The sequence below is a fragment of the Haliotis rufescens genome, unplaced genomic scaffold (genome assembly GCF_023055435.1).
Source record: "Haliotis rufescens isolate VD_foot unplaced genomic scaffold, xgHalRufe1.0.p SCAF_2, whole genome shotgun sequence".
Taxonomy (NCBI): domain Eukaryota; kingdom Metazoa; phylum Mollusca; class Gastropoda; order Lepetellida; family Haliotidae; genus Haliotis; species Haliotis rufescens.
The window spans coordinates 52693875-52721171 of NW_025963890.1; the positions used below are offsets into that span (position 1 = coordinate 52693875).

At 37.5% G+C, this 27297-nt stretch overlaps 3 protein-coding genes across 5 annotated transcripts in view; 2 read left to right on the top strand and 1 right to left on the bottom strand.

Moving 5' to 3' along the window:
- LOC124120497 (protein FAM110B-like) overlaps nt 1-9437 on the top strand; it is a 72167-nt gene extending 62730 nt beyond the window's left edge. For both annotated transcript variants that reach the window (XM_046483333.2, XM_046483334.2), the window contains one exon: nt 4022-9437. In XM_046483333.2, the coding sequence (XP_046339289.1) occupies nt 4022-4889 (868 nt within the window). In that variant the 3' untranslated portion in view covers nt 4890-9437. The remainder of the gene's footprint in view (nt 1-4021) is intronic.
- A 3750-nt stretch (nt 9438-13187) lies between these two features.
- LOC124120494 lies at nt 13188-26696 on the bottom strand. 2 transcript variants are annotated; one of them, XM_048400142.1, is made up of 5 exons: nt 26609-26696; nt 26149-26308; nt 20297-23001; nt 16609-16722; nt 13188-16130 (listed from the first exon to the last, which is right to left on the bottom strand). In XM_048400142.1, exons 3-5 carry the CDS (start codon nt 22917-22919, stop codon nt 16018-16020), a joined length of 2850 nt encoding a protein of 949 aa, XP_048256099.1. In that variant the 5' UTR covers nt 22920-23001; nt 26149-26308; nt 26609-26696; the 3' UTR covers nt 13188-16017. The 2 variants fall into 2 exon arrangements, with proteins under 2 accessions (XP_048256099.1, XP_046339284.2); XM_046483328.2 differs by lacking the exon at nt 26609-26696 and having other exon boundaries at nt 26149-26399.
- The window catches only part of LOC124120493 (CYFIP-related Rac1 interactor B-like), a 44358-nt gene continuing 43695 nt past the window's right edge, over nt 26635-27297 (top strand). The window contains exon 1 of the mRNA XM_046483326.2: nt 26635-26775. The gene's annotated coding sequence lies outside the window, so the exon portion shown is untranslated. The remainder of the gene's footprint in view (nt 26776-27297) is intronic.

Here is a 27297-nt window from a genome sequence, read left to right on the forward strand (position 1 = left end):
TACTTGGCTTGTAGAGTTATCAACTCCCAGACTTGACATACTTGGCTTGTAGAGTTATCAACTGCCAGACTTGACATACTTGTCTTGTAGAGTTATCAACTGTCATACTTGACATACTTGTCTTGTAGAGTTATCAACTGTCATACTTGACATACTTGTCTTGTAGAGTTATCAACTGTCATACTTGACATACTTGTCTTGTAGAGTTATCAACTGCCGGACTTGACATACTTGTCTTGTAGAGTTATCAAATGGTGGACTTGACATTCTTGTCTTGTAGAGTTATCAACTGTCATACTTGACATACTTGGCTTGTAGAGTTATCAACTCCCAGACTTGACATACTTGTCTTTTGAGATATCAACTGCCAGACTTGACAGACTTGTCTTGTAGAGTTATCAAATGCCGGACTTGACATTCTTGTCTTGTAGAGTTATCAACTGCCAATCTCACGATCTTTGCCTTGTCTTGCACATTGCAATGATACAAGTTGTTTACCGTTCATAGTGTAAAAATATATATCCATTATGTTGTCACATTCAATGTGAATGTAGTCTACTTACATGAAAATATCGATCGATAATGGTAGTAACAGACGCTATGAGTGAAGAGCCAATCACAATTTATTACACAAGTACAGAGTGTTTCAATGGCATTGATTGGTCATGTTGCTTAAAACAAGAGTTTTGACCAGCACTATGCGCATTCATACACATTCATACAAATATAGATACACATTCAAACAAGATTAATTGGTTTGATACGGTTACTTGATCCGAATCAAAGGAATGACCGCCGTGTTGTGACAGCAACTACATGTGAGCTGATAGTGTCGCCTAAAAATTGGATTGCCCACTAATTAAGAATATAAACTTCGCTTGTGGTTCTCTTTTATTGCATGCATCGCTTCTAAGATCAAAGGATGTATAGTGTGAAAAGTTAACTAGTAGAACAATCGTATTTCCGGGACTTGCTGCGGATGTTTTCAAACAGATTAGAACTCCATTCAGCGATAAACGGTTGATTATGCAATGAGAAGCGTTATGTGCAAATGAACAACGAACAACAATACAATCATGTCTGTGTAAAACTCTCAGTATTAAAAGTGTACATAAATTTTGGGAGCCATGCGTTACCGCGCGTAGTAACTGAGGTAGCGCTTTATCGAAGAGCACAATAGCGAGGGATCACTGTACTTGTCTTGTAGAGTTATTAATTGGCATACTTGACATACTTGTCTTGTAGAGTTATCAACTGCCGGACTTGACATTCTTGGCTTGTAGAGTTATCAACTTTCAGACTTGACATACTGGTTTTGTAGAGTTATCAAATGCCGGACTTGACATACTTGTCTTGAAGAAAGAAAGAAAGTTTGAATATTTTACCTCAGAAACTTAAATGGGCAATCCAAATTACCACAAACACTACCAGGCATTGTGAAGACCAGATCGCCAGTACCTTATGCATGTAGCACAACCAAACGATGTCCACCTGTGTGGGTTGTGATACACGACTCAAACTGTGGTTAAGTTATGTGGTTAAGATATTTTAAAAATTCAAATTAATTAATTATGCTTTTATGCGAAACTGTGGACCTGGTCAACAATGTCTCTATATGCCTCTATAGTAACGTGGGAATTTGTCGCTGTCAACCTGACTTAAGTCAATCTATTGAAGATATCAAGTGGCAACACTGAGAATCAGAGACCAAAATCTAATTGTCCAAGAAACCAGGTTATTTATGAAATGAGAAGGGAAGTAATTTCCCGTTTCCATCATGTCCAGTATTGCTGCCAGTAATTCTCAATGGGAGCCGTGCCACGTCACGGCTATATATACTGTTAACATCATAGCACTGTGTGACGTTATCAATTAAATCATGCTGCACTTTAGAAATAGAGGGAAATGTATAAAAGCACATAATTCATGCGAAGAAACATATTGAATAATTAAAAAAATGACATAAATATGTTAAAATTATTAAGTTAAACATTTTATCCATATGTGGTTAAGATATTTTAAAAGTTCAAATTTTTTAATTATGTTTTTATGCGAAACTGTGGACATGGTCAACAATGTCTCTATATGCCTCTATAGTAACATGGGAATTTGTCGCTGTGCTTAACAAGTCGACAATGCATGCTGACCCCTTTTTTTTATTTGGACAGAAAGATTTCAAATTTTAGGAATAACTATCTTAGTAAAAGATAAATACTCTTAGTGCAGACCATCCTTACATGACATGGTTGGTCACTATGGCGGCTGTTATTGACTGACTCCACCATCAGTGACCTGACTGTGTCATCATACCCTGGTGGTTTTGGATCGATGTTCACGCTATTGACCGCTTGTTCGTCTGTGCGCGTTACAATTACATTTTGAATAGAGCTGTAATAAAGCTGTGCATTGCGTAAACCCCTCCATGCACTGTCTCCTCTCTGAAGCTTTAATCAAGTTCTATTAATCAGAGAGTTTTGTCAGCATAAAGCCCTAAATAGTGTTACAGGTACGAGCTTGCAGTCGTCCATCATTGATTGAGCATTTGCTATTTGTGTCATTCAGAGCATAGATCTATCAGTTCCTGTTAACACTGTGAAGAGATTTCTATCCCATCTTTCAAATGGGTTTTCCCTGTAGAAAACCAATACTCCCTGCCTGGAATCTCTCCAACGTAATATCTCTCGATCCCGACAGCGAATGGGGGTTCATATACTGCTGATCTTGGCTTGTGTTTATTTGCACTGCTACATCAGAGTGTCTGTGTTGAAGATCAGGCACATGATAAAGAGCCCTGCTCTAAAGATGCTCTTTGTAATACATGTTCAGAAAGAACCCTCTGTTTTGAGGGGAAACAAGACTTTAATGCTGTATTGATTTCTAAAGAGTGAGTGTGTCAGTGATATGATCAAGTCTTAGGTAACATTGATCTTTTCAACTGTGGTGTGATTATTCTTTTATTTTGAACAGTAAAAAGTATGTCATACTTTCAGCTGATTTATTTAATTGAAAATTATAATCATAAGGAAAATTGTCCTATGAAGCCGTCAAAATGTAGTATTCATCCAGCATGACATACTGTATTTTGAAAGTTAAATTTTAGCATAAAATGTTATCAAATCAAGATGAAACTGACATTTATTTTTCCGGACACAAAATTTTAATGAACTCACCATGCCATTTAGAAAGTGGTCAAATGTAACAAATTTTATATTTGGGATAACACTTTCTCATTAGAGAACAGATTCTTGAGGTTGACTCCCATGTGGGATTCAAACCCACATTGCCAGAGTGAGGCACCTAATCGCCAGCACACAAAGTCAGCAATCTAACCCACTCAGCCACCAAGGCTTCCACAAAATGAAAGTCCGACAACTGGTAGTCTAGTTCACATACTTTGTGTACTCCTGGCAGTGTGGGTTCGAATCCCGCACGGGACTCAACCCCCAAAAGTAGGAGAATCTGTACTTTACTCAGAAAGTGTTATCCTAAATATAATATTTATAACAATATTTGAAATTTAAATTTAGTAGAAAAAGGGCTGTTCATATTTCATGTATAACTGAAATATATGCTAGTAATTGAATATTTGCTGCTGTAAGTTTATCCATAGAAAGCGTATGATATTTCATGTTTGGGTCTCCAGCCTAGGGACGTACTTCTTCTGTAACTCGGTCATTGAATGGAAATTGGTTTCGGCTGAATGAGCTCTACAGTCAATGAGGACCTGACTTGGCAAACAGAACAAATATTGACAAGTAGAACAGACGTGGGAATTGGATTTTAGACACGAGTATCAGAAATGATGTGAGGATTTATGAAGTGTCTGTCAATTACTGATTGCCAGTTACCTGGGTTTTGTTCTTGAAGTTGCAGTTAGGACAGTACAATATTGATGACAGACGAAATAAAAACTTCATAATGATGGGTATCTGGTTCTACTTGTCCAGCAGTAATTGGACTGCTTGTCTAATTGACTTTTATTGACATTTTATTGATTCACTCTTTAACTGATACATTTCAGATGCACAAGTCAGGTGACGACTACCCAGCCTCCCCGGTCCAAGTCAGAGTACAATCTGCACCATCTGATAGATTGTAACAGTAACGATGGCAAGGACAACGTGGATGGTGATGGCAACCCTGACATCCCCGGTGAAGATACTCCACAACAGCAGCAGGAACGTAATCGGCTAGCGAGCAGACGCACACCACACAAGCCCATTGAAGCAGTGCCAGCAAAAATCAATATGTCTGAGAGAGCCTCAGAAATCTCCAACACCTCCCCCCGCCGAAGGGTACCATGTGTTGATATCAATGTGAGTAAATCGGGTAATTCTGGTGTGTCAAGATCACGAGATACTCGCACCAGTCTCTCATGTCAGAACCTGGGTGAGATGGCAGGGGACAAAGTGCTTCAGTTGGTGACGGCTCAGGCGACACTTACGGCAGGTGAGGCTGATGTGGGCGCTGAGGTCAATGTGGAGAGCACCTGCACACCTGTGCACCGCTCACACTCTGATTTAAACTGTCGGCATGTGCGGGATAGCTCTGTAGCCTCAGATAAGAGTTCACGGTATTCAAGAGCAAGCGCTGATTTAGAAAAATTCTTCAATCAAATGGGACTCGAGAGAAATGTGTTAGACCCCATGTTGCGGCTGCAGGAAGTTCAGGGAAAGAAAGAATTTGAAATGTTTGAAAGTGTGAGTTCACTAGATTCTCCTGATACAAGGAGCATTTGTAGTGGGGTGTCACGCAGTGAGAAAGCCCATTCGGACACTGACGCAACAGACAAGACACTCAATACATCAGTAGTTGAACGAAATGCACGAATTATTAAGTGGTTGTGCAGTGTGAAGAAGGCCAAGACAAATGTCCCTGGACATACTTGACCTTGCTGTGTTGCTAGGTGTGTTGCTAGGTCCAGTGTTCAGTCAACTCAAGCACTTAGAGCAACAGACAAATCTTAGAATCGCTGAATTGGAGGATGTGGGACATCACAAGATTCAATAAGATGGGATTGCAGTCCCGTATTGGAGGACCGGGGACATCACAAGATTCAATAAGATGGGATTGCAGTCCCGTATTGGAGGACCGGGGACATCACAAGATTCAATAAGATGGGATTGCAGTCCCGTATTGGAGGACCGGGGACATCACAAGATTCAATAAGATGGGATTGCAGTCCCGTATTGGAGGACCGGGGACATCACAAGATTCAATAAGATGGGATTGCAGTCCCGTATTGGAGGACCGGGGACATCACAAGATTCCATTGAACAGGACTGCAGTCCTGTATTGAAGGACCCAGGACACTGGTCCTTCCATGATGGAAGCAGGACGAGAAGGATTATGCATATCTGTAGTCACCACAAGTGCTTTCAGTGTAGATGTGTTCATGTATTCATACTGTGCTCTGTTACCAGGAACAGCAGTCAATGAGACTGATGAAAGAGGTTGTTTCCAGTTTCGTCAGGGTTACAAAATGGAAGAGTCATGTTTTTTTTAATACAAATTTTAATTTCAATCCTTCTGTATATTATTGGGTCCTGTGTTCTAATGTTTCTTGGCCCCATTCTTAAAATGATCTACCGGTAAACTCTACAGCAGTTGTACGTCTATGTAAAGAGTGGGAGTTACAAATTGATGCTACACCTATGATAGTCGTAGAACTAAAAGCGCTTTATGTATCTATCCACTGGGCCATTCCAGAAGACTATCTGACCACCCGGACTGTTCTATGTAGGGTGTTATGAGTCGTAGCACACAAGCTACAAGTTCGATACAAGAAGATTCTTTTTTTTTAGCGCAAGTCCAGAAAGTTAGTTGTGGGAGAACGCATTTGATGTCTTGTAAGTCTATTTGTCTACTGGAAACAACCTTGTTTGAGGTGGCAGAGATGTTTGTCTTTGTGAGGTATGAGTAGCAGCCTGAGGTATTTGTTTTTGCAATCGCAGATGGTGTGAGTGCATATTAGGTTCAGTGTTATGCAGTACTGACTACTGTTGAAGATAGGTTTGTCAGTATTTGACATGAAGCATGGGTTTATGAAAGATTATGTGTCTGCTGTATTTGAAACTGCTTCTGTGAATCTGTATATATGAATTGTCCATACACCTGGGAAATTGAACAAACCTCCGTAAATAATATGTCTGGCTCTGTCTGCATAGACGTTATTGTTCAGGAGAAAGGTGAACATGTGGCTATCTTGTTATAATTGACAGTTAAAAGTCTGAAAATACCTAAATTTATTTCATGTTCATAAATGACAATAATCATTTTTTTACAAGTTCTTCACATTTTAATGAATAGCCAGAGGTGAGCCAGATATGGCCTTTCAAAATTAGGGGGCAGCAAAGTTGTGAAATGACAGGAAGCAAGTGCATTCGATAATAAGCAAGTAATCCCGAAAGGACAGAGATTTTTGCCATTTATTATTTTTAATTCTGAAAGCATCAAATCAGAAAGGTAGTAATACCTTACATTGTATTTACAAAGTATTGTTGATATATTGATCGTCTTATGACAGTGGTTTGTTTACATTCACTGAATGTGCAATAATGTATACAATAAATTATTTGTTCTGAGAGTCCTGGAGAGACAATGTCGCAGTTTCCTAAAATAGGAGTATTTTAGTGTATGATTATTTGAAAGTGTGAGAAATTAATTGCCAGTTTTGAACAAATACACAACAGTACAAAAGTGCAATTCTTGGGCTATTCTGAAGTCTATATTTCTTATATTGTGCCGAGGTTAGTGAAAAAATGAACTGATATTTTTAATAAATTTCTATGAACCATATAATTCATCCAATGCATACTTAATATAGCTATATTTTACCTGTACAGAGATTTAATTGGGAAAGCTATTCAAATTGTGCTGCATTACCTCAAAACTGCATATAATCCAATTACTGTTTTTTAATGTCATTTGAGATTCAATCGAGTTGTGAAACCAGCCACTACAGATGTTCATGAATATATTTCTCATAAGCAGATGCTACAGAGCAATTATTTTAGTGTTCATGTTAGTGTTGTTTTATACGTATAAAGCTGCGGTGTCTGCAAGAGTGGGAAGATGCTTAACACATCATGGCTTGGTGTGCCTTGCTTTCAGAGAGAGCTTCACATAGTTTTTGTTTCAGTAATTGTACAGATTGTAAGTCTCTGAAGGGACATTAGGCAGGAAAGGGTCCTTGTATCAGAGTAAACAGGCTGGCTCTATGGCAGAGATGAAAATTAACGCTAGTAGAAATAAAATTATAATGATACTAGCTCGTAGGGCCTGTTAGCTTTTTGACACATGCTGTCAATTTTTGGGCAGTGGAAACTGCATCACATAGCCAGCGCAGTGAATTATTCTTAATGAGCCTTAATATTTGAATGTATTTTATGGATCATGAAAGAACATAATGCAGGGCAACCAGAAAATGATCCCACTTCATGGGTGGATACAGAGGGGGGGTGCGCACCACCCCCCACTCCCACCCCTTTTATTTCGAAAAAAATCTTTATTTCTGTATAAATTACCACCAAAGACAATAAATAGATCTTAATTGTGCACCCCCCCTTTTAAAAAAAGCTGTATCCGCCCATGCCTGTGGGCTTGAATGTGTTTGGAGTCAATTTCCACCTCTTCTCTATGGTTGGAGTAGTTTAAAAGTAACAGACTCTGTATTTATCCTTCAGAAGTGAACTCGCAATTTGGTTAGATTCTTTCACAATAAACCAATGGTGTTATCGCTATTACACATAGCAGGATGATGTGATATAGTATAAACCGTTTAAATCTCACTTGCTGACAAATGTGTTGTAGATTATTAACATATCTATCTTCAAGTCTCATATTAACTACACATTGACAATGACTGAGAAAGAAGAAATTTTCTATTAATATTATCTTCCAGGTGATACGGTCGTCATATCGGCTATTGCAATCAGAGGTGGTCGTTGTGATTTGATACCTCTGAATGACCACTTAGAATCAAGTATTTCCCAAATTCTTGGTAGAATAAATTTGGATGTTGAAAATTAGTTGAATCAGTTCGGTGCACACCTCATGGTTTTGAAAGTTAGACTGTTTGATCAGTTGCCAAATACATTCCTTCAGCCAATAGACTGACTTGTAGATCAACGACGTGCATCACAACCATCAGGATTAGATGAGTTCATTTTACAAGTGTTTGACTGTGTTCATTTTTTATTTAAGACCAAAGACATACTTTTTCTTCCACCATTCATCCCAACAATGTGCTTTTAGAAGAAACAATATTGCTTTTGCAAATTTTTTATGTATTCTTAATGGCCAAAATTAGAAGACGGGAATATACATTTACTTCATGTGCATCACAGTTTTTATAGCATTTTAGAAGCTACTGGGATGAAGATTACATTCAAAAAGTCTATGCAAAATTATTGATATACAAAGAAACAAGGTTGTGCACAGACTGCTGAATTGTTTATTTGTCATGATTCCATTCGAAGTCTTCATGTTCTTACAAATGCTTAGAGTACATATTGATCAATGGAGTACGATTGAAGTCAGCTTTTTGTGCCTGCTGATCCAAGGGGGATAACTCTGTAATGAGACCTGCTTAAAGTCCTTGATGTTATCAAAGACTGGAAGTTGAAAATATATATTTATATAACAGTGTATAAACTGTTATTGGTTTGAAATTATATTTATTAAAACTAACATAAGAACTCGTATTTTGCTGGAACTGCTTCTACTAATACATGTCTGTGAATACGGATGACCGCAGAATAACTCATGTAAAACGTGTTAGTTACATGCACTGGGAGCACCTGATCTATGTTGAGATAACTATCCCTACCTTACAGTGTTGAAAGTAAACTAGTATCTTGACAACTGATTTTTTTGGCTTTGGTGTCTATGTTGTTAATTGCTTGAGATGCAAGAAATCAATGTTATAGTCAATATTTTGGGGTGGGTGGGGGTGTGTTGTGGAGACTATTAAAGTCAGTTAATTATGACTAAAGTCTTATAAAAAAACTTCCAGGTAAGTAGACATCTGAGCTGTGGCACACAGCCTGGAGCAAAGAGGGTGTTATTCTTTTGCCAAATAATGAAAAGTGTCCAAAGCTACTTAAAATTTGCTATTCTAATTTTTTGTCTGTAAAGGCAAATGTGTATCCTCACTTTAACATGTTAAATATACAAATATGTCATTTCCTGAAAGATAATGTGGTACTTCATTTCATAGAAATTGTGAGAAATGGTTTCAACTAATGCAGCTGTAATCCCTAAACTAAATCTGTGTAAAGACCTTTGTCTTTTTCGGTATATATCCTTCTTTACACAATAGGTCTTTTGCATACATGCTATTGGCACCCATTATTGTTCTGTTTTATGGTTTCCGTTATAAGCCAGAGACGCTGAACAGTTGGCTACACAAAACAATAAATTCATCAGCAAATCAAGAAATGTGTCTGTCATTACTGCATGAATATTTAGCTTGTTTGTTTGTACACCACACTATGTCACATCACAATATTCAAGCTATGTTGACAGCCTGTAGATAATCAAGTCTCGGCAAAACAAACCAGTGATTGATATTATGAGCACCGTTCCACAATGTGGTGGTACACTGCAATGTAATCAAGCCTGACCGGCCGACCAGTGTAATGACTCTTGGTCTTACAAGAACCCATAGAGTGCTTGGAACCTATACTTACCCAGCTTACAGGGATAACAAAAGAAGACAAGACGAGCACAACAAAGACAGGGTTGCTTCCTGCTTTTCAGAAAACTAGGCCCATTGGCAAATAGACATCTACATCAGAACAATACAAGATGTAATGAAAACTTGTATACATGAATTCAAAACTCTATGAATTAATTTATATGATTTAACTTCATGACCTGGCAGAATCCTTTCTGGCACTAAAGTCCTGTATGGGCATTCTACGTTTCTCAAAGTCGTTTGTAGTCTCTAAGAGTGCCACTTAAGATGTCATTTGTCTTTGTCTATTGTTTTACGTCACACTCAGCAATAGTCCAGCTATATGACGGCGGCCTGTAAATAATCGAGTCTATGTGATCCGGACCAGAAATCCAGTGATTGATATTGCAAACAATGATCCACGCCATTTGGGTACGAGGCATGCTTTCAACCAAGTCACCGAGCCTGTCCACCCAGTCTATTTGGTAGGTTCTTATGACCCTCAGAGGTAGCTGGGACCAATTCTAACCTGGCATCCCAACCGGGTAATAAGGTTTCACAAATACATACCTTTATTCAAGCTTCATGACTGTAAATGACTCTTTCCCAACCAGCTGCTACAGATACACGAATATAACACTGAAGTGTCCATATAGTGTACTTACATTCCACAGGGGGCACGGGTGGCCCAGTCGTCTAAGGCGCTGCAATTCGCTGTGCAGAGTTGCGTCCCTTGGGCACGCCAGAAACCTATGATTGTGGTTCAAATCCTGGTTCACCCCGATTATGTTTCTAGGTTTGTCAGCACCATTCCCGTGCTCGTGGGTTTCACCGAAGTGGTAAACGTCTGAGACCTGCATCACTTCGGGCTTTCCTCCCACATTAAGCTGACACGCCGTGATATGACTGGAATACTGTTAAAAGCGGCGTTAAACCCAACTCACTCACTCACTCACTTACATTCCACAACAAATATGATCGGTGGGGTAGCCTGATGGTTAAAGTAGCATTTGCTTGTTGCTTGAGTACCCACATGGCTGCCTTGTGTGATGTCCCTTCCGTATAAACCCAACTCATTCAATAAATAATTTTTTTAGTTCAATAAATAGAGATAAATAGAAGACTATCCAGGACATATCAACATTATGCATGACTGGGAATTATTGCTAGAGCAGTCAGTAAGTCAACACTTGGTATTCTCACACTTTTTTCAGTGTTACCTCCAGACATGATCATTGATCTTGCACCCATCAAACTGAACAAGTATCTTATCAGCTGGTTTCAAGGTGCTGCATGGCCAGTTCAGACATGCTGACCGATCACAGCCGTAGAAACTAACAGTTTAAGTGGCAATTTCTAATGCTGCTTACACTTGTCATTTATGTTTGCTGTTCCCGGGGAACCAATCTCCCACACGGGAGACATTGTTGGAAGTAGCAGTTGAGCATGAGCTGATTTTGTCACTGACTCACAGTGAAGTCATCTGTATACCAGTAGAGAAGATTCTGGCAGGTGTTATGGGCACAGGTGGCCAAGTCATCATAGGCACTGCAAAGTGCTGAGCAGTGTTGTGTCCCTTAGGTATGGCAGGATCCTATGTTTGACAGTGGTGAACATATATCACCTGTATCACCTTGGGCTTTCCGACCACATTAAGGTGAAATGCTATATCACAGGAATACAGTTCAGAGAAGCTTTAAACCCAGCTCACTCTCTCACAGAAGCATGAGTAATAATTAAATGGAGGAACTTTTTATTAAAACTACATGTGCATAGAATGTTGTTATGCGACTTTTAGCATTATTCCTTCTCGGCAGGGGATATCAAGAATGGACAACATACGTAGCACCCATGTAGGGGATCGAACCTGGGTTTGATTTGGTTTCTTGTTTTACGCCACACTCAGCAATATTCAAATTATATGACGGCAGTCTGTAAATAATTGAGTCTGGACCAGAGATCGAACCTGGGTCTTTGGTATGTTGAGTTAAACACCAGACTATACCACTGCCCATTTTAAATACAAACTATATGCAGTCTACAAGAAATATTTATTGATAACACAATAACAGATCTATTGTCATCAATGAATTACACAACTACAAACCATGACAAACAAACATATACTGAACCGCAAAAGAAACGTCACCCCAAGTAACATTGCATGAAAAGTTGTCATTTAATTATCTGGGTAATTTTTGTCAAAGTTTCTAAAATTTAATATTACCTTATCCAGAAAAATGAAATTTAAAGTGATAAAAAAACAAAGCAGATGACAATAAAACCGATCGCCCAAATGCTTCACGGCAACGGCCATGGTAACCCGATATACGTGAGTTCTTTGCAAATTGAAATGCACATGCCTTTCCCCATTTCTTGCCCTATAATAATCCACCAAGATTGGATAACATTCATTCGTTATTGAATTGCTACCACATGCCAAGATTGACAAGAAATCAGCGACAACAAGCCCTTGGATAATTGCAAGCTGGACAAACCGCCCAGCAAGTAGCCAATGCATTTTAAGTCCACATAAGGACCATATACAACCTCAAGCAACGGTACCAGACCACCAACACTACAGATAACCGACCACGTCGTGGAAGACCCAGGGTCACCACCTGACGGCAGGATCGTCAGATTGTGCGACAGCATCTTCAAGATCGCTCTGTTACTGCTGCAGAAACTGCTCAACAGACCATTGGGACACACCAGCAACACATTAGTGAGGACACTACGACACCTCCACTGTCAAAGGCCACACCGAGGACCCATTGTGACACCACGTCATCGCCGGGACCGTCTTCAGTGGGCCACACAGCACCAGCATTGGCGCCACCAGCAATGGAGAAGAGTCCTCTTCTCAGACGAGAGCCGTTACTGTAACTCAACAGCAGATGGCAGAGAGCGAGTCTGACGCCGCCTTGGGAACGTTATTCGGATGCTTGTGTCGCTGAGAGAGACTCGTGGGGTGGTCTGAGCATCATGGTGTGGGGTGGAATTGGTCTTGCACAGAGGGTCGGCCCTGTGGTCTTCCAGAACATCGGTCCAGAGAGAGGCAATGGTGTCACAGCAGCTCGGGACATCTTGAGACCACATGCCATACCTCATTTGGCACGCTGCCGCAACCATGAGTTTCAGCATAACGCCCATACCCACACTGCGAGAGCAACAAGAGACTTCTTCCAGCAGAATGGCATCAGAACCATGCAGTGGCCTGCCCTCAGTCCCGATTTAAATCCCATTGAGCACCTGTGGGACGAGTGGGACGGCTGAATGACATCCGACCAAGGCCGAAAACTGCCGCTGAACTGCGTCAGGCGTTCCTCAGAGTGTGGGCTCAAGTGCCTATGGCCTTCATAAACCGCCTCATCCATTCCATGTATCGACGTTGCACGGCAGTCATCAATGCACATGGCGGACACGAGATACTGACTTGTGATGCCATTTTCTCAGAGACTAGTGTTGTGTTTCACTTTAAGAACATTTGACACTTTAATTTCAACCTTCATGATCAGTTTTGCCAAGTTTCATCTTTTTAATATGTCTCAAAGTATGTTTACAGTGTTTGGACAAATAAGGTTTCTCATATATCTATCCATAGTGATGTTTCTTTTGCAGTTCAGTATAGATCTAACAGTTTATATAAGTTAAACAACATATATAATAACTTTCAGTGAATATAATAAATAATGAATTATGTATTTCATTGTGACAGTATTGAGTAATTTCAGCAATACCAGAAATAGTTCATAAAATCAAATGTGGCTAATAGAAATTGTTTGGATAAATGCATCGGTTTGATACCATGGTCATACTAGAATGTCCAAATACACTTTCATTTTCTCTTGGATTTGATTTGTGATTCCAAGAACTGAACACAACTATTATATGAAATATGAACATCAAAGATCTAATATAATAACATTTAACATGAAATAGTAATACTATCACAGGTACAGCTAAGATGAGCGCCTGAAGAGGCCAGTGGAAGGCAACACAGCTTTACATTATACAGTTTATATACATGCCATTCAGTACTGAAAACAGTAAAAATATCTGAATGGCATTAAATATTAGAAAAGTAGAAGCAGTTTTGAATTAAACTGCCATTTCATGTGGCATTATCACATTTATCTTTCAAGTGGCATTTTAGAAGCTATAGTATAAAGAAAGATGAGTTGACTTATGGATTTAATCTTTTTTATTCTTTCAATGCGGAATTTTGGTACAGATGCAAGTACATTAATCAAGCAAGTCAACGTTAGAAACTAAAAGTGCTAGCCCACTAGTCCTTATAATGATACCATATAGCAAAACCCTTAAAAAAGGGCAAAATTACTACTGGTCGTTATGATAATTTAACTATTGGGCAGTTTGGCAAGGACTATAGGACAAGTGCCAATTTCTAACTCTGCAAGTGATAAAAGTACAAGCATCTATACTGAAATGTCGCATTGAAAGAATACAAAAGTTTAAATCCATACGTCAACCTGTCTTCGTCATTATCACATTTGAGTCTGCTGATTTGTTCACTTAGAATCTGTTATGTCATTCAGCTCCAAAAAGATGTGCAGTAGCTCAGTGAAAGTTCTGCATATGATAAACAATGAAGAATGTATTGAGCATCACTTCTTACACTATCTTGGGACAGATGAAATAGCCTGTCAAGTGTCATAATGTTTGGAAATTCTATGCACAACATTGTAAAAGACATTTTACAGATTATTTTGTAAATACAACTTTAGAAACTCCTCAGTTAATTCAGGTATCACTGATTACTATTTGACAAGGGTCAATATCTAGCATTGGTCAACTGTAAGTTAAATCAAACTAATAAATTCACCAAATGAATGTTCAGGGCAATGGATTAATGGATAAGTGTGCACTTGATTTTTATTCTTATCTCAATGGAAAGTATACAACCCATGCTGCATGTGAGGCGCTCGTCTTCAAGTTTAACAGTCACATTACCATCTCATCCTACTGGGTACCCATTCACTGCTGGATGAACAGAGGCTCAGTTGGAACAAACTCACTTGCCTCAGGAGAGACCACATGTGCCACTTGTGCCTCAGGGTGGGGCAGCACTGAACCCCAAGAATCTCTCAGTAGTCAAGATGCCAAACACAGTCACCCATCCAACTACTCTCTGCAACCAGCATTGCTCATCTTCATCCAATTTGTGACTTATGCACTCAGTGCTGTACACAGGACAGACCGCATACCATCACAATTTATTTCAAAACAACCAGTCCATAACTTTCACTAGTCTCTTTGTAACTTATAGGGTAATGGTTTATTCCTAGATGGATCTACATCCTAAATCTAAGTTTGCAGATGATTAAAGTTTCGTTTGATGACCTGACTCAAACATACCTGGACTGCTCATCAGCAATTACTCAAACACAATATCAATCATGCCCACATAATCCAGGCATCAAATCATGAACATATTAAAATGCATGTATACCTAGTAGACATCCAAATATTGACCACCACTCTAATTTAGTCCCCACTTATGACAAGCAATTGAGTGCTTGGGAATTATTCCAACCTAGTCAATACTTGACCCATCAGTCTCATATCCTATAACCCTGGCATGGCGAGAAACATTACTCATCCTATCCTAGGCTCCTCAGAGAGATGAAATAGACCAACAGTCAGGGCCTGATGTGAGAATTGGAGTGCTGGTATTGAAGTGAATTGCCTCAAATGTTATCCATCCTGATTATCATATAAAGCTACACTTAGCTTTGAGCAGTGAAAATAGGTCAGTGTTGTGGATGTGACAACTATATACCAGTAAAATAATATGATGTTTTGTTCCATATTCTGTTTAATGAGTATTTTCTAAATAAAATGTCATCGTTCTTCATTAAACAATGAGATCAAGAGATAGAGACAACAAATAAACTTAAAATGAATTTAAGTTTCACAAGTCTCTCTCTTTTCCTTCAAAAGTGATTGAACATTGTTAAAGTGATAAATCGTAAGCAAGGTTAGCCTGCAAACTTAATTCCATTCATAAACTTTGTCTTAACCAAAGTAACTACTTTTGAAATAAAGAGTAAGTCAAGGGTTCCTTGTCATAACATTAACGTAAATCTTCAGTTTTAAGAACAAACAAATATTTGACAACAGAAACCTATTCATTTTCTCATTGGAGGAGAAAGAAAGCTCATCTTGAGTGGATTTTGTTCATTAATTGGTAATCACATGAGTAATCATTAAACAAAGCTGATTTCTTAGTTGCTGAATGAAACTGGTGTTTCAAGTTCCCAACATTCGCTGCAGTGAACACTATAGATATATAAGGATTGCAGAATTTTACAGGATCAAGGTTTCAATTTCTCATGAAGTGGTTTGGCTCTGAATCGTTTAGAAAGTCCAACCCTAATTGGTCTCCTACAAGTCCTCAGTGGGTAAATTGTCAGCAAAGAATCCTCATCTGTAATTAATGAAGAGAAAATATAATAAAACGAAGGAATCACAAAATTACAATTTGTTCATGCTTAAGTGATGAGGTTAACAAAGCATTAAACTTTATGGATAACAACTACTGATTTATTGCATATGGCGACATTTTCATGTAGATTTAACAGTGTAGTATCTACATCGAAACATCCCCATCTGCAATAAATTAGAAGATGTTATCCATAAAGTTGTATGCTTTGTTATTTACTCTCCAACTTCCAGAATGCCAATCAAACAGTAAGGGATGAGGTTGCGCATCAAGGGGGACAACTCTGTCAAAACTTTTTTACTTCTATGTTTGTGTCAGTAACTGTTAAACTTCATATGGGACCCAATTGAATTTCTTTGTACCCTAGTTTTTCAAATGAATATAAGTCCAAAAAGGACATGAAAATGAATGGGGCTTTATCATTTCATGATTGAGAATGACACTGTGAAGACAATAATCCTACCATATTGTTTTGAGTCTTTAGGTCCAGGTGATATGTCATCAAGGTTAGCTGAAGGTGCATATTTCCACTTGAAACATGGTGATGTGGGAACAAGGGCCTGCTGACATTCTCGTTCTGAAAACAACCACCACAACAACAGGCAATGACAGTCAAAATTTATTGAAAGTATACTGAGCAAAACATCATTTAATATACAAGCAACATTAGGATTTCACAGAATACAAAACGTAAAAGTTATGGCATTATATTTCATACAATATTTCAAAAACATTTAAATTATATAATTAGTTGAAAATCTATAAACAATAAAATCAGCAGCATGTGACTTGAGTTGTAAAGACATTCCTCAAATAAATAACTTCAAATTTAAGTTTCACATGATGTTGGGGATCCTGCAATGTCAATATATGCTCTTCAAAATATAGAAACGCAATACGGATATTTTTGGCCATAAAATCAAAATTAGCGTCCAAGAGGTGCAAAATAAAGAGGTTTAACGTGTTATAGTGTCTACGACAAATTGCCCGGATGAAAATGATCACAACAAGGACAAGCAAACCATTAGTCGGGAAACACGTACGATTTGGAAAAACGTACCCAGTGCATTAACAAAAAAGCCATGGAGCTGCACGCACTGTATGTGCAGAAGCACTATGAACGGTATTTAAGTGCAGGGTTTTTGATTGCCTGGCACCTGTGTCAATTGAAGCCAGAGTTTTCAATGTAGCTCCCAGCACCATCACAAGGCTTTAGGATCAGTTTCGGCCAAGGTCAGGACAACCAAGAGTAACCACCCCCACCCAAGATCACTACATCCGACTGTGCCACCTACATAAAAGGATGACCACAGCCACCTCAACTGTATTCCAAATACCCGGACTGCGCAGAATCTCCGACCAGACCGTATGAAACCATTTTAGAGCAGCAGGCCTACAAGCAAGACATCCTGTTCGACACGTTATATTGAAAGCGAATTTGCTAGAGACAAACGGCAAAGAGACATGATTTTATAAACTGATGATTCTTCTATATCATTACCATATGTAGAAGGGACTTAAGGACTTTTTGGATGAAAACCATTAAATGTCCAAGAAAATGACCCATTCTGAAACCCTGGGCTTGTTCCAATAGCATTATATATTTTATATTCTATAATTTGAAACTTGTATTTTGCTTTCTGAAAAAATATTTGTTGTAATGAATTGCTACTTTTCCAAAACAATGATTTCTAGACATGTTATTGCATATTTTTCCTTTCATGGAACACATTATCAACATAAACAACAGATAACATTGGTCCCATTCTCATCATTGAATTCAGTATTATTTTAACAACCATTTGGAAAGTTACTTACCCTGAAAACTACCTTCAGCATCACAATCGTGAAGCTAACTGTTTTGTTTGTTTTTTAATTTCCGTAATATCTCTTTGCAAAAACAAGCAAACAAAACCCCTGGATTGGAAGTTATTTTTATTATTAAGCTCCAAAAATTAAATATGAAAGAATTGCGCTTGCATGACACTGGGTCTACCTCTGACTATAAAATTACTCAGACTATTAAAAGAATGTAAAATATTAAATTTCCTATCTGAGGGTGTAGAAGTAACTGCAAACATTAAACTGATTTGAAACACATACAATGCTAAGTGTTGAATGAGATTTTTTTATGCGTAAAAAGAACAGCAAATTTCAACGCTTTTTTTTGTACGATTACTGTGCAACATTTCTATATTTTTAACAACTTCAAGGACACTGTGAGCGAACAAAATACAGCTTAATATCTGAACAACATAAATATATATAAAAGGGATTTATATGCTTATGTATAATGTTCTAGATTAGTAAGTAATAGCAAAATGAATGGCCCTAATGAACATGTAAATAAGTACAATATTTTTTATTCCTAAAACATTTGACAACTTTAAATGAAATGTTTTTACCATGTAAATAATGTTTTGAACAGAAAAACAATTAGATACCACATATCTTAACTGGACAAGTACCTGTTTGGCATCAACTTAACGTCAATCAAACATATTTCAAAACGTACAAAATTATACACATAATATAGGACATGTATTTGTTCATTTTTATGTGGTTATTTCTCTTCATTTTGTCTCTGAATTATATGATAAAAGATAGCAAATAAAGCTCCTCTTTTGTATGGAATTATCTGGATAATTGTATAAGGTCCGACCAACGAGGTACATGGCAAGGGGTATATATATTTTTTACAATCCTTGTTGAAATAAAGTAAACAGTTTAATATCCTGTGATTACAATATTCCAAAAAACACCTGATAACATTATACAAAACAAGAGGAGAAAATCATAAATTGTTTGTGACTAATGAGCACCTGGCAAATCGCTAGACATTAAAGTCAATCACACAACCAAAGACAATTCCAAGACCAAGAAAATTCCTTCTAAAATTATAAGCATATATATATATATATTTAATAAATATCTTATGCATTTGTCAAAGTAATACATTCAGTTTTAGTTAACAAAAAAATGAAATGGCTATTCATTCACCTGTTTACATGAAAGGAAATATGTACATGTTGAAGTTTTATTCACATTTCATTTTCTAACACTAAATTTGTCTTGTCTAAAGGTAAGAAATATGGTATACAATGGTTAGTTTGTCAATTTCTAATGTATAAAATGTTCAAAACAGACAGGTGATTATGTTTTGGTGATTTGATAAAAAAAAAACCCACACTAATATCCTATTTTTAATTTTTGTAACTAAATTCTCCAAGTTAATATTTGACATTTAGATTTTTTCGTGTTTGCATATTTTCAAAAACATTCTAGATGATTCTAAACAGCAACATTTCAGAATGATAATTGGTGATTTGATAAAAAAAACCAGATCACTGATATCCTATTTTTAAGTTTTGTAATTAAATTCTCCAAGTAAATATGTGACATTAAGATTTAAAAAATGACAGCAGATGAGATCACAGAACAGATAACTTCATGCAGAATCAGCGGTAGAAACTAACATTTTTGGTCCACTAGTCCTTATAAATGATAATATAAAGCAAAATCCTTAAAAATGGCAAATCTCTGCTAGTCCTTATGATACCTTAACTATTGGGCAGTTTGGCAAGGACTATAGGACTAGTGCCAATTTCTAACCCTGAGAATCCAAAACTGTGAAGTGTATTTGTATTATGGAATTTGATTCGACTTCAAAGAGAGGAACGAAGAGGAGGGATATATATGTTCTCGTGGCATCCAGGGGGATAAAGCCCTGATATGGAAATTGTTCTGCAAAAATTGTTCATCACAATGTCAAACGTTACTTAATGCAATAAATACCATGAGGAACATACAGATGTCATTAAAGAAACAGAGTAAGATGTGTGTAACTTTAGATCATTATATTAAAGAATATGTACAGGCTGTGAGTCTTGTAAACTTACTTCTAGTAAGCTAAGCTATTAATAGTCAATATCTAAAGATTAAGTTGAACTGAAAGTTATTGGGACCAGCCTTAGAAATTGGCACTAGTCCTGTAGTCCTTGCCAAACTGCCCAATAGTTAAGGTATCATAAGGACTAGTAGAAATGTGCCATTTTAAAGGGTTTTGCTATATGTTATCATTATAAGGACTAGTGGGCTAAAAATGTTAATTTCTACCCCTGGGGACAGTGATAAAAATATCATTTACAAACCTTTTATTTGGAGTGTGTTTTCTTCATACATCACTACATCTGATTCATCTGTGGGCAGATGCAAGTCAGCTGGAACGGTATGGTCATCTCCAGGGTCTGCTACCGATAGCCCCTCCTCTCCTGGAACAGGCATCTGATCAATTGGGGCCTGTCCATAATCCTCAGTTGTGTCTCCCAGGTATTCTGCAATGCTGGCTTGTGAAACTGATGCTGTAAACTGTTGAGTGCAAAAACACTCAGTTTCTCCACTAACAGGGTCATTGGTTCCTTTGTTATTCATTAGCCGAGAATATGTTGAACATGTTGAAGTTTCTTGTATATGATGATTTCTTGGAAAACATGTCGATCCTAGCTCTGGAACAGAACTGACCTGTTCTGTTGAACACGGGAGGGAACAACATAATACACTTTCTTCGACTGAACATGTCAAATATCCATTTCCTCTCTGTGTTTCAACTGTTGACACATCTGACCTCTCAAGGTCAATATTATCTTCAGATTGATTTTGTAGTGGTGACACATCTCTCAAAATATGTGGACATACCGCTGTCATGCTTCTGGAAGGAAATCCATTTTCATCAGAGTCAAGTGACAAAACATTCACATCTTTATGAGAATGTACAATTTCAAACTGAATGTTTTTCTGTTTACTGGACTCATCCCATGTGTGACTTTCTTCAACATTTCTGGCACCAGTTTCATTGTCATTTTGTAAATCGTTAAAGTTAGTGTATGCTTCCATCAAATCATTTCCTCCTATATAAATGTCCTTGTTCTGCGGAACTAATCCTACTTCTTCAAATGGAGTGGGCAGATGCACAGTGGGCCCCTCTTCTATCAATGCACTACCAACATGAAAATCTGTCAAATTTTCGCTTGATAAAGGAGACTGTTCTGGAACCTGCATTTCTCCTTGATCATACTGTGCATTACCACTGATCAAATCTTGTTTTATCAATTGAACATCTCCAAAAAGTATTTTTTCATCCTGCCTTAAGTTCTCATTATCTAGGTTTTGACCTTCATCAGAGGAACTGTCCTCAAGGGTTGGTCTCAGTGGTGACAGTGATACCCCACTTGAGCTATTCTCAGTTTGTGACAAGTTCTTACTCACCTGAGTATATTGCATGCTAGGATCTTTTGGCTCTAGAGAATCTTGAATGCATTTCTCAGTTTCATGAGTGCTATTCTCAGATGAATGCAAGACTAATGCAGCAAGATTTTCATGAGACCTTCTAATACCCTGGTGCTTGTTATCGTGACAAGGCATGGCCACAGGAACTTGGCAATCTGCAGAGGGTTCACTGATCGTCTTCAAGTGACTGATATTAGCTTCATTGATTGTAATGGGTTTTGTGTGGCATGAATCTGCTCTCAGTCTTTCAGCAAGTAATGTACAATCAGAACACAAGCCAGTCACTTCACTCTCATTATCTGTTTTCACATCCAAACTGTTCCTCCCTAAGGCACACTGTTCTCCTTCATATTGATTGATGCTGGTGTGTGAATTTCCATAATCCATCACACACACTTTTGAACATTTTTCTAAAATATTGTCTATGGTTATCTTGACATCTTCAATAAGATGCCTGTCAAATGCTCCAATCATGTGATCATCAGATATTTTCCCCCCAAACTCACTGCCTGCAGTGAAACTGGTGTTCAAAGAAACATCAGGGCTAACATAAATGTTCTTTTGATAAACTGATTTGCCTTCATGCGCTCCATTTTCACACAGGCTATAATTGTCCATTTCTGAATCCTGAGGATCATCTGAGCTGTAATCTGAACAGTTATTCTCTGAAACATACCCAGTAACAGAGCTCTTTCTGCCAAAAGCTACCCTCTCATCAGTAACTTGCTTTAGAAAATCAGTATCATTTCTTGATACCATTTCTTCCATTTTAACTCTAACTGGACTGCAAGGCTGGTTGCCCTCATCACATGTAGGCATGAGGTCCAATTTACAAGCAAAATGTATCTGATGACCAAGTGATGGACTTGCCTGCAACACACATTTTTCAATGTTGGCACTTTCATCTATTAATTCACATTCCTTGGAAAGTTCACACTGTGACAAGATCATTTCACACTGGCTAATGTCTTCACAATACATTTCGTCGAGTTTGTCAATACTGATAGACAAGACAGGATCAGTTTCCAAACTCCTCAATTTCTTGATTTCAGCCTCTGTTGTTTCTTTACCTGTTTCCACAGAAACCAAAGTTTTCTCCTGACATTTTGATTGAGAATTACTCTGAATCCCATTTTGTTCATTGCAAAACAAAGTTGTAACTGTTTTTGAAACTTCATCCAAGACATCAATTATTTCAGCTTTCCTGCAAGCAAGTATAACATCAGAGCAGCTATCCTGTGGTGTGTTGAAAGGTACATCTGTTGATGCAGCTGGAGTGTGGTTCATTGAATCATCTCTATCAAAACTCATCTTGCATGTATCATGGTCATCAGTTATATTACAACTATTATTAAGCATTACCTCTGGTAAGCTGCTTGCCTTACAAGTGTTTGGAGGAGGCAATGAAATGCTGTAATCTGAAATAGACACTGCATCATGTTTGCGTATAGGACTCACAGGGCTGATATCCACACTGTTTGAATTCATGATTCAAAAGCAGTTTCCCTCACACATATCAGTAAATCCACTTTGAAGTAATATAGTACCAGGCCACTCTTGTCAGCTATTCCTGTAACATAAAACATTCAACAAATCTGACAAAGATACATCTTTTGATAATCATACATCAATAAAATGTTATGCAAATACTCCCACTTCCTTGTTGTGGACATTTCCACGGATAATAATGCTTCATCGGGATAGGAATTGGATACCAGTTAGTTTCATACTAAACACCTCCTCTCACCAATGCTTATGTGACATTCAATTTCAGTAATGTAATATACCGGGGTATGTGATATACCCACTGTTTAAGCACCGCCAATCAGACAGCAGTGAATTGCTTGCAATAGCCGGTTTTATACATTCTAGACCAGTACTATGACATTGTCCGTCTTGGACAGGACACTCTTCCATATCATTAATAAGTTTCAAAGAATATTTAAGATGTTTTAAAGAATATTCAGCAAGGTCTTAGAATATGAACAAATTGAAATTCGAAAGATATTCTCACTTATTCACATGATGTAATACAGCCCTTTTTCTTCGTATTTTAACTGAATTTTGAATCATACAATATTAATACTGTGTAGGCATGGATTCTTTTCATAAACTATTCCCATGGTGCATTTTGTGATGTCCATGTTGGGCTTGCCCTTTTGATTTAATCCATTTGATCTTATTTATATGGGCCTGAGTTATAAATGCTTGTTTTGAGATTGTATGCCATACACAAAAAGCATTCCTTAAACTTGTTTGAACTTGTTCCATTGTTTCATGTAGGTTAATCCAATATTGTGTAGAATCCACTGCCAAAGATGTCAGGGACTTAGTCATAAAATGCTACACTTACATATACATGAAGTTATCTAAGATTCCAATCCAAACACAGCGCCAAAATGGGGGAAAAAACATAACTGTGTCAAAATTGGAGCTTTTCTTAAAGACTTTTTTTCTTAAATATTCCAGGGTATAATATAATATCAATGCAAAAGTATAAACTAATTAAAGCCTTTTCTTTGTTATTGGTCCTGTTATCAGTGAAATACAAGTTACCTCTTCAAAACATTTTCATTAGTTATTACTATTACTAAACAGCATAACTTGGCAACTGTTTTATCCCAAATTGGAAATTTTTACTGACAATAGCTTCAAAACTTGGGGCCGAATAAAGATAGTTAACAATCTTGATAGTTCGAAATGACAGAAAAATATGCAGCAGTCAACACTTTAACAGCAAATTGCACCAGTTCACAGACTGTAAGCTGTTTGCTTGCATGCTGTGTGCTTCCAACAACATACAAGGCAAATTAAGAAAATACAACATATAAAAATATAAATGATAGAATTCCAACCTGTAAATACACGTAGATAGCGCTTGAATGGGATTGTTTATATCATCACTCGCAGTGATCTATGCACTCAATCCTCATTCAACTTCGGCCATTTGAGGACAAGTTACATTTGGCCCCTTAGCAGTTCCAGACAAATCGCTGACATACCGGTAGTTAAAAGTTATTAAACAAACGAAGACAAACAATGAACCAGTATAGGAATGGACTGCTGTAATATTCATCTGGGTTTTCAACTTGAAATAGTTCTGAAGTAGTGCTGTCTACTTACCTGTTGATTGTCCCCAGGACTTACCCTTATTAAAAAGAAATAAATAGTGGTGGGACGATATACTCATGCATCGGTGGATTACGATTTTTTACTTCTCGATCACAGTTTCACACTAGGTAAAAAGTATCTATTCCTACCTTAAATGTTTTCTTGAATAAGTGTTACACCAAACACTAATTACTCGTGAAAATGTAAATATTTTCATCCATTGCGCCATACCTGACACAGCCAACTGTTAATCATTAGTGTGCCAGGTATTTAGCAATCCTGTCTATGAAAAAGATGGCTTACGCACCACAGATAAAAGCACATGAAAGTATCGCAAAACGTATCGGATCGTGAGCTAGGTATCGTGATATATATCAGATTGCATAGTTGGTGTATCGTCCCAGACCTAGAAATAAATCCTGTTCTAATTGAAGGATAGTTTTGGAATCCACATTAAGAATGTAACAAATATGTATCAAGAAAACTAAACTGAACTGAAAGATAGATATAACACTTCAATTTGTGATACTATTTTACAAATAGGGATAATTATGCACATCTCCCTTTATATATTAGATTTGTCATTGATAATTGTGACAAAGTGATGCAATCTGTCAGTATTTATTGTATGCTAATGTATTAATACACAAAATGAAAATTTTGAATGAATATAATTTCATATTTCATAGATAACATGCTTGGCCTATTTAGTTTTGTTCTTGACAAGATCGAGTCTTGTGGAATTGATTGAAGGTGGCAAGAAGTGTTTAAGTTTGTTCCCCCAACCACTGAGCTACAAAAATGTAGGGCCCATGTTCATGTTTATATGCCACTATAATTATAGATCTGGCCTAACACTGGCCTAATCTGCTTTGAAAAGAGTGAGTGAGTGAGTTCTATTTAAAGTCACGTCTGCAATATTTCAGCCATAATGTGACTTGAACAAGTTTTACAATGTTTATAAAAACTGTCAACAAAGGACAGTATAATAACTAGCAATATATCACAGATTGACTTAAAACTAGTTGTAGAACATTAAAAATATCTGATTATTTGGGTAGGACAGATATAAAAATTGGCTATAGATCGCCAGCAACAAGGTTAAAAGAAAGGTACGTATATATATCTATATATTGGGTTTTCTTGAGGTCAGTAATATGAACCTCTGATGTTCAGTCTGAATCATGTTAAGAAGTATGAGAAACATATGACATTGAAAACACATCACAATGATCGAAATCTTCAAAAGGTTAGATTTCAGACTTCGAAATGACATTCAAGCTCGATGCTATCACTTCAAAGGCATATTCAGGGTTAGAAACTAACAGTTTTCGTCCACTAGTCATTATAATGATAACATATAGCAAAACCCTTAAAAAGGGCATATTTCTACTAGTCCTTCTGATACCTTTAGCAATGGGCAGTTTGGCAAGGACTATATAGACCTATAGTACTAGTGCCAGTTTCTAACGCTGATATTTCGTACGTGACATTACATATAGGGCTATCTATATAAGCATGAATCGATCCTGAAAATTTGCATTCAGTGACAACCCTACATTTTTTTAAAGAACAAATATTTGCGTATCCGTTGGATTCTTTTTACCTGACATTATTCATGGGTTACACCGACCGCACACATCCTTCCTTGTAACTTCTGCTCTGAAGACAGCGAACTGCTAGCAGACGACACATGAGTGACGTAGAGCACGTGGTGTGTTGACCTTGTAATGAGGTCAGTCTTTTCGAAACAGGTGCGTGCTGTGCTAATACAAAAAGCATAAAAAGAGTGTAACATGAGGTAAATACTTGAAAGTTATCGGGATGTTAAAATGATGAATGCATTATGTTATAAAGAATGAGGTTCACTGTTAGCACTTTCAAGTTCGCCTGCACGTGGATTTGTTTACATATGGTTAAAAATAGCCATCGCGTTGCGACGAGATTTTCATTACCGTCAACTTTACAAACAATATTTAAGTTAATTCATATTATATTTTCATATAATTGGGGTATTCATTCCCTTCAAAGTTCATTTATGTCTTTTAGGCAGTTTACTTCCTTACCTGCTGCGGCCCACGTTACCATATTTGGGAAGTGCTTGTGCTTGACCCGGAAGAGAAATGTAACTTGTCCTCAAATGGCCGAAGTTGAGTGAGGATTGAGTGCATGGATCTGCAACGATTGATGATATAAACATTCCCATTCCAGCGTTATCTACGTGTATATACAGGTTGGAATTCTATCATTTATATTTTTATATGTTGTATTTCCATTGCCTTGTATGTTGTAGGAAGCACACGGCATGCAAGCAAACGGCGTTCAGCATGTGAACTGGCGATAACAATTTGCAGTTCAAGTGTTCCCTATGCTACGTATATTTCTGTCACTTGTAAATATCAAGATTGTTAACTACCCGCTGTTATCATGTATCAGAGCGTTCATTATTGCAACCACAGTCTCCTGACTTTGTTTTCAAAGTTCTCATTACGCCACTTAACATATCCAAGCGTTTTGTGTTGAGATAACACAACGCGGAAGTGATGACACAAACTTAGTTTGGCCTGTAAATACAAGTCGTAGGAAATATCGCCCAACTTCTTTACAAATTCGACAGTGACCACTGCAATGTCACCATCCAAACTTTGCTGGTGGGTTGAAACTGTGGAAAAATGCCTGAAAATAAACACTATAAACCAACACAAAATGCATGTCAAGTATTTCTTCCGGAGAATACTTTTAACATCATATTGTG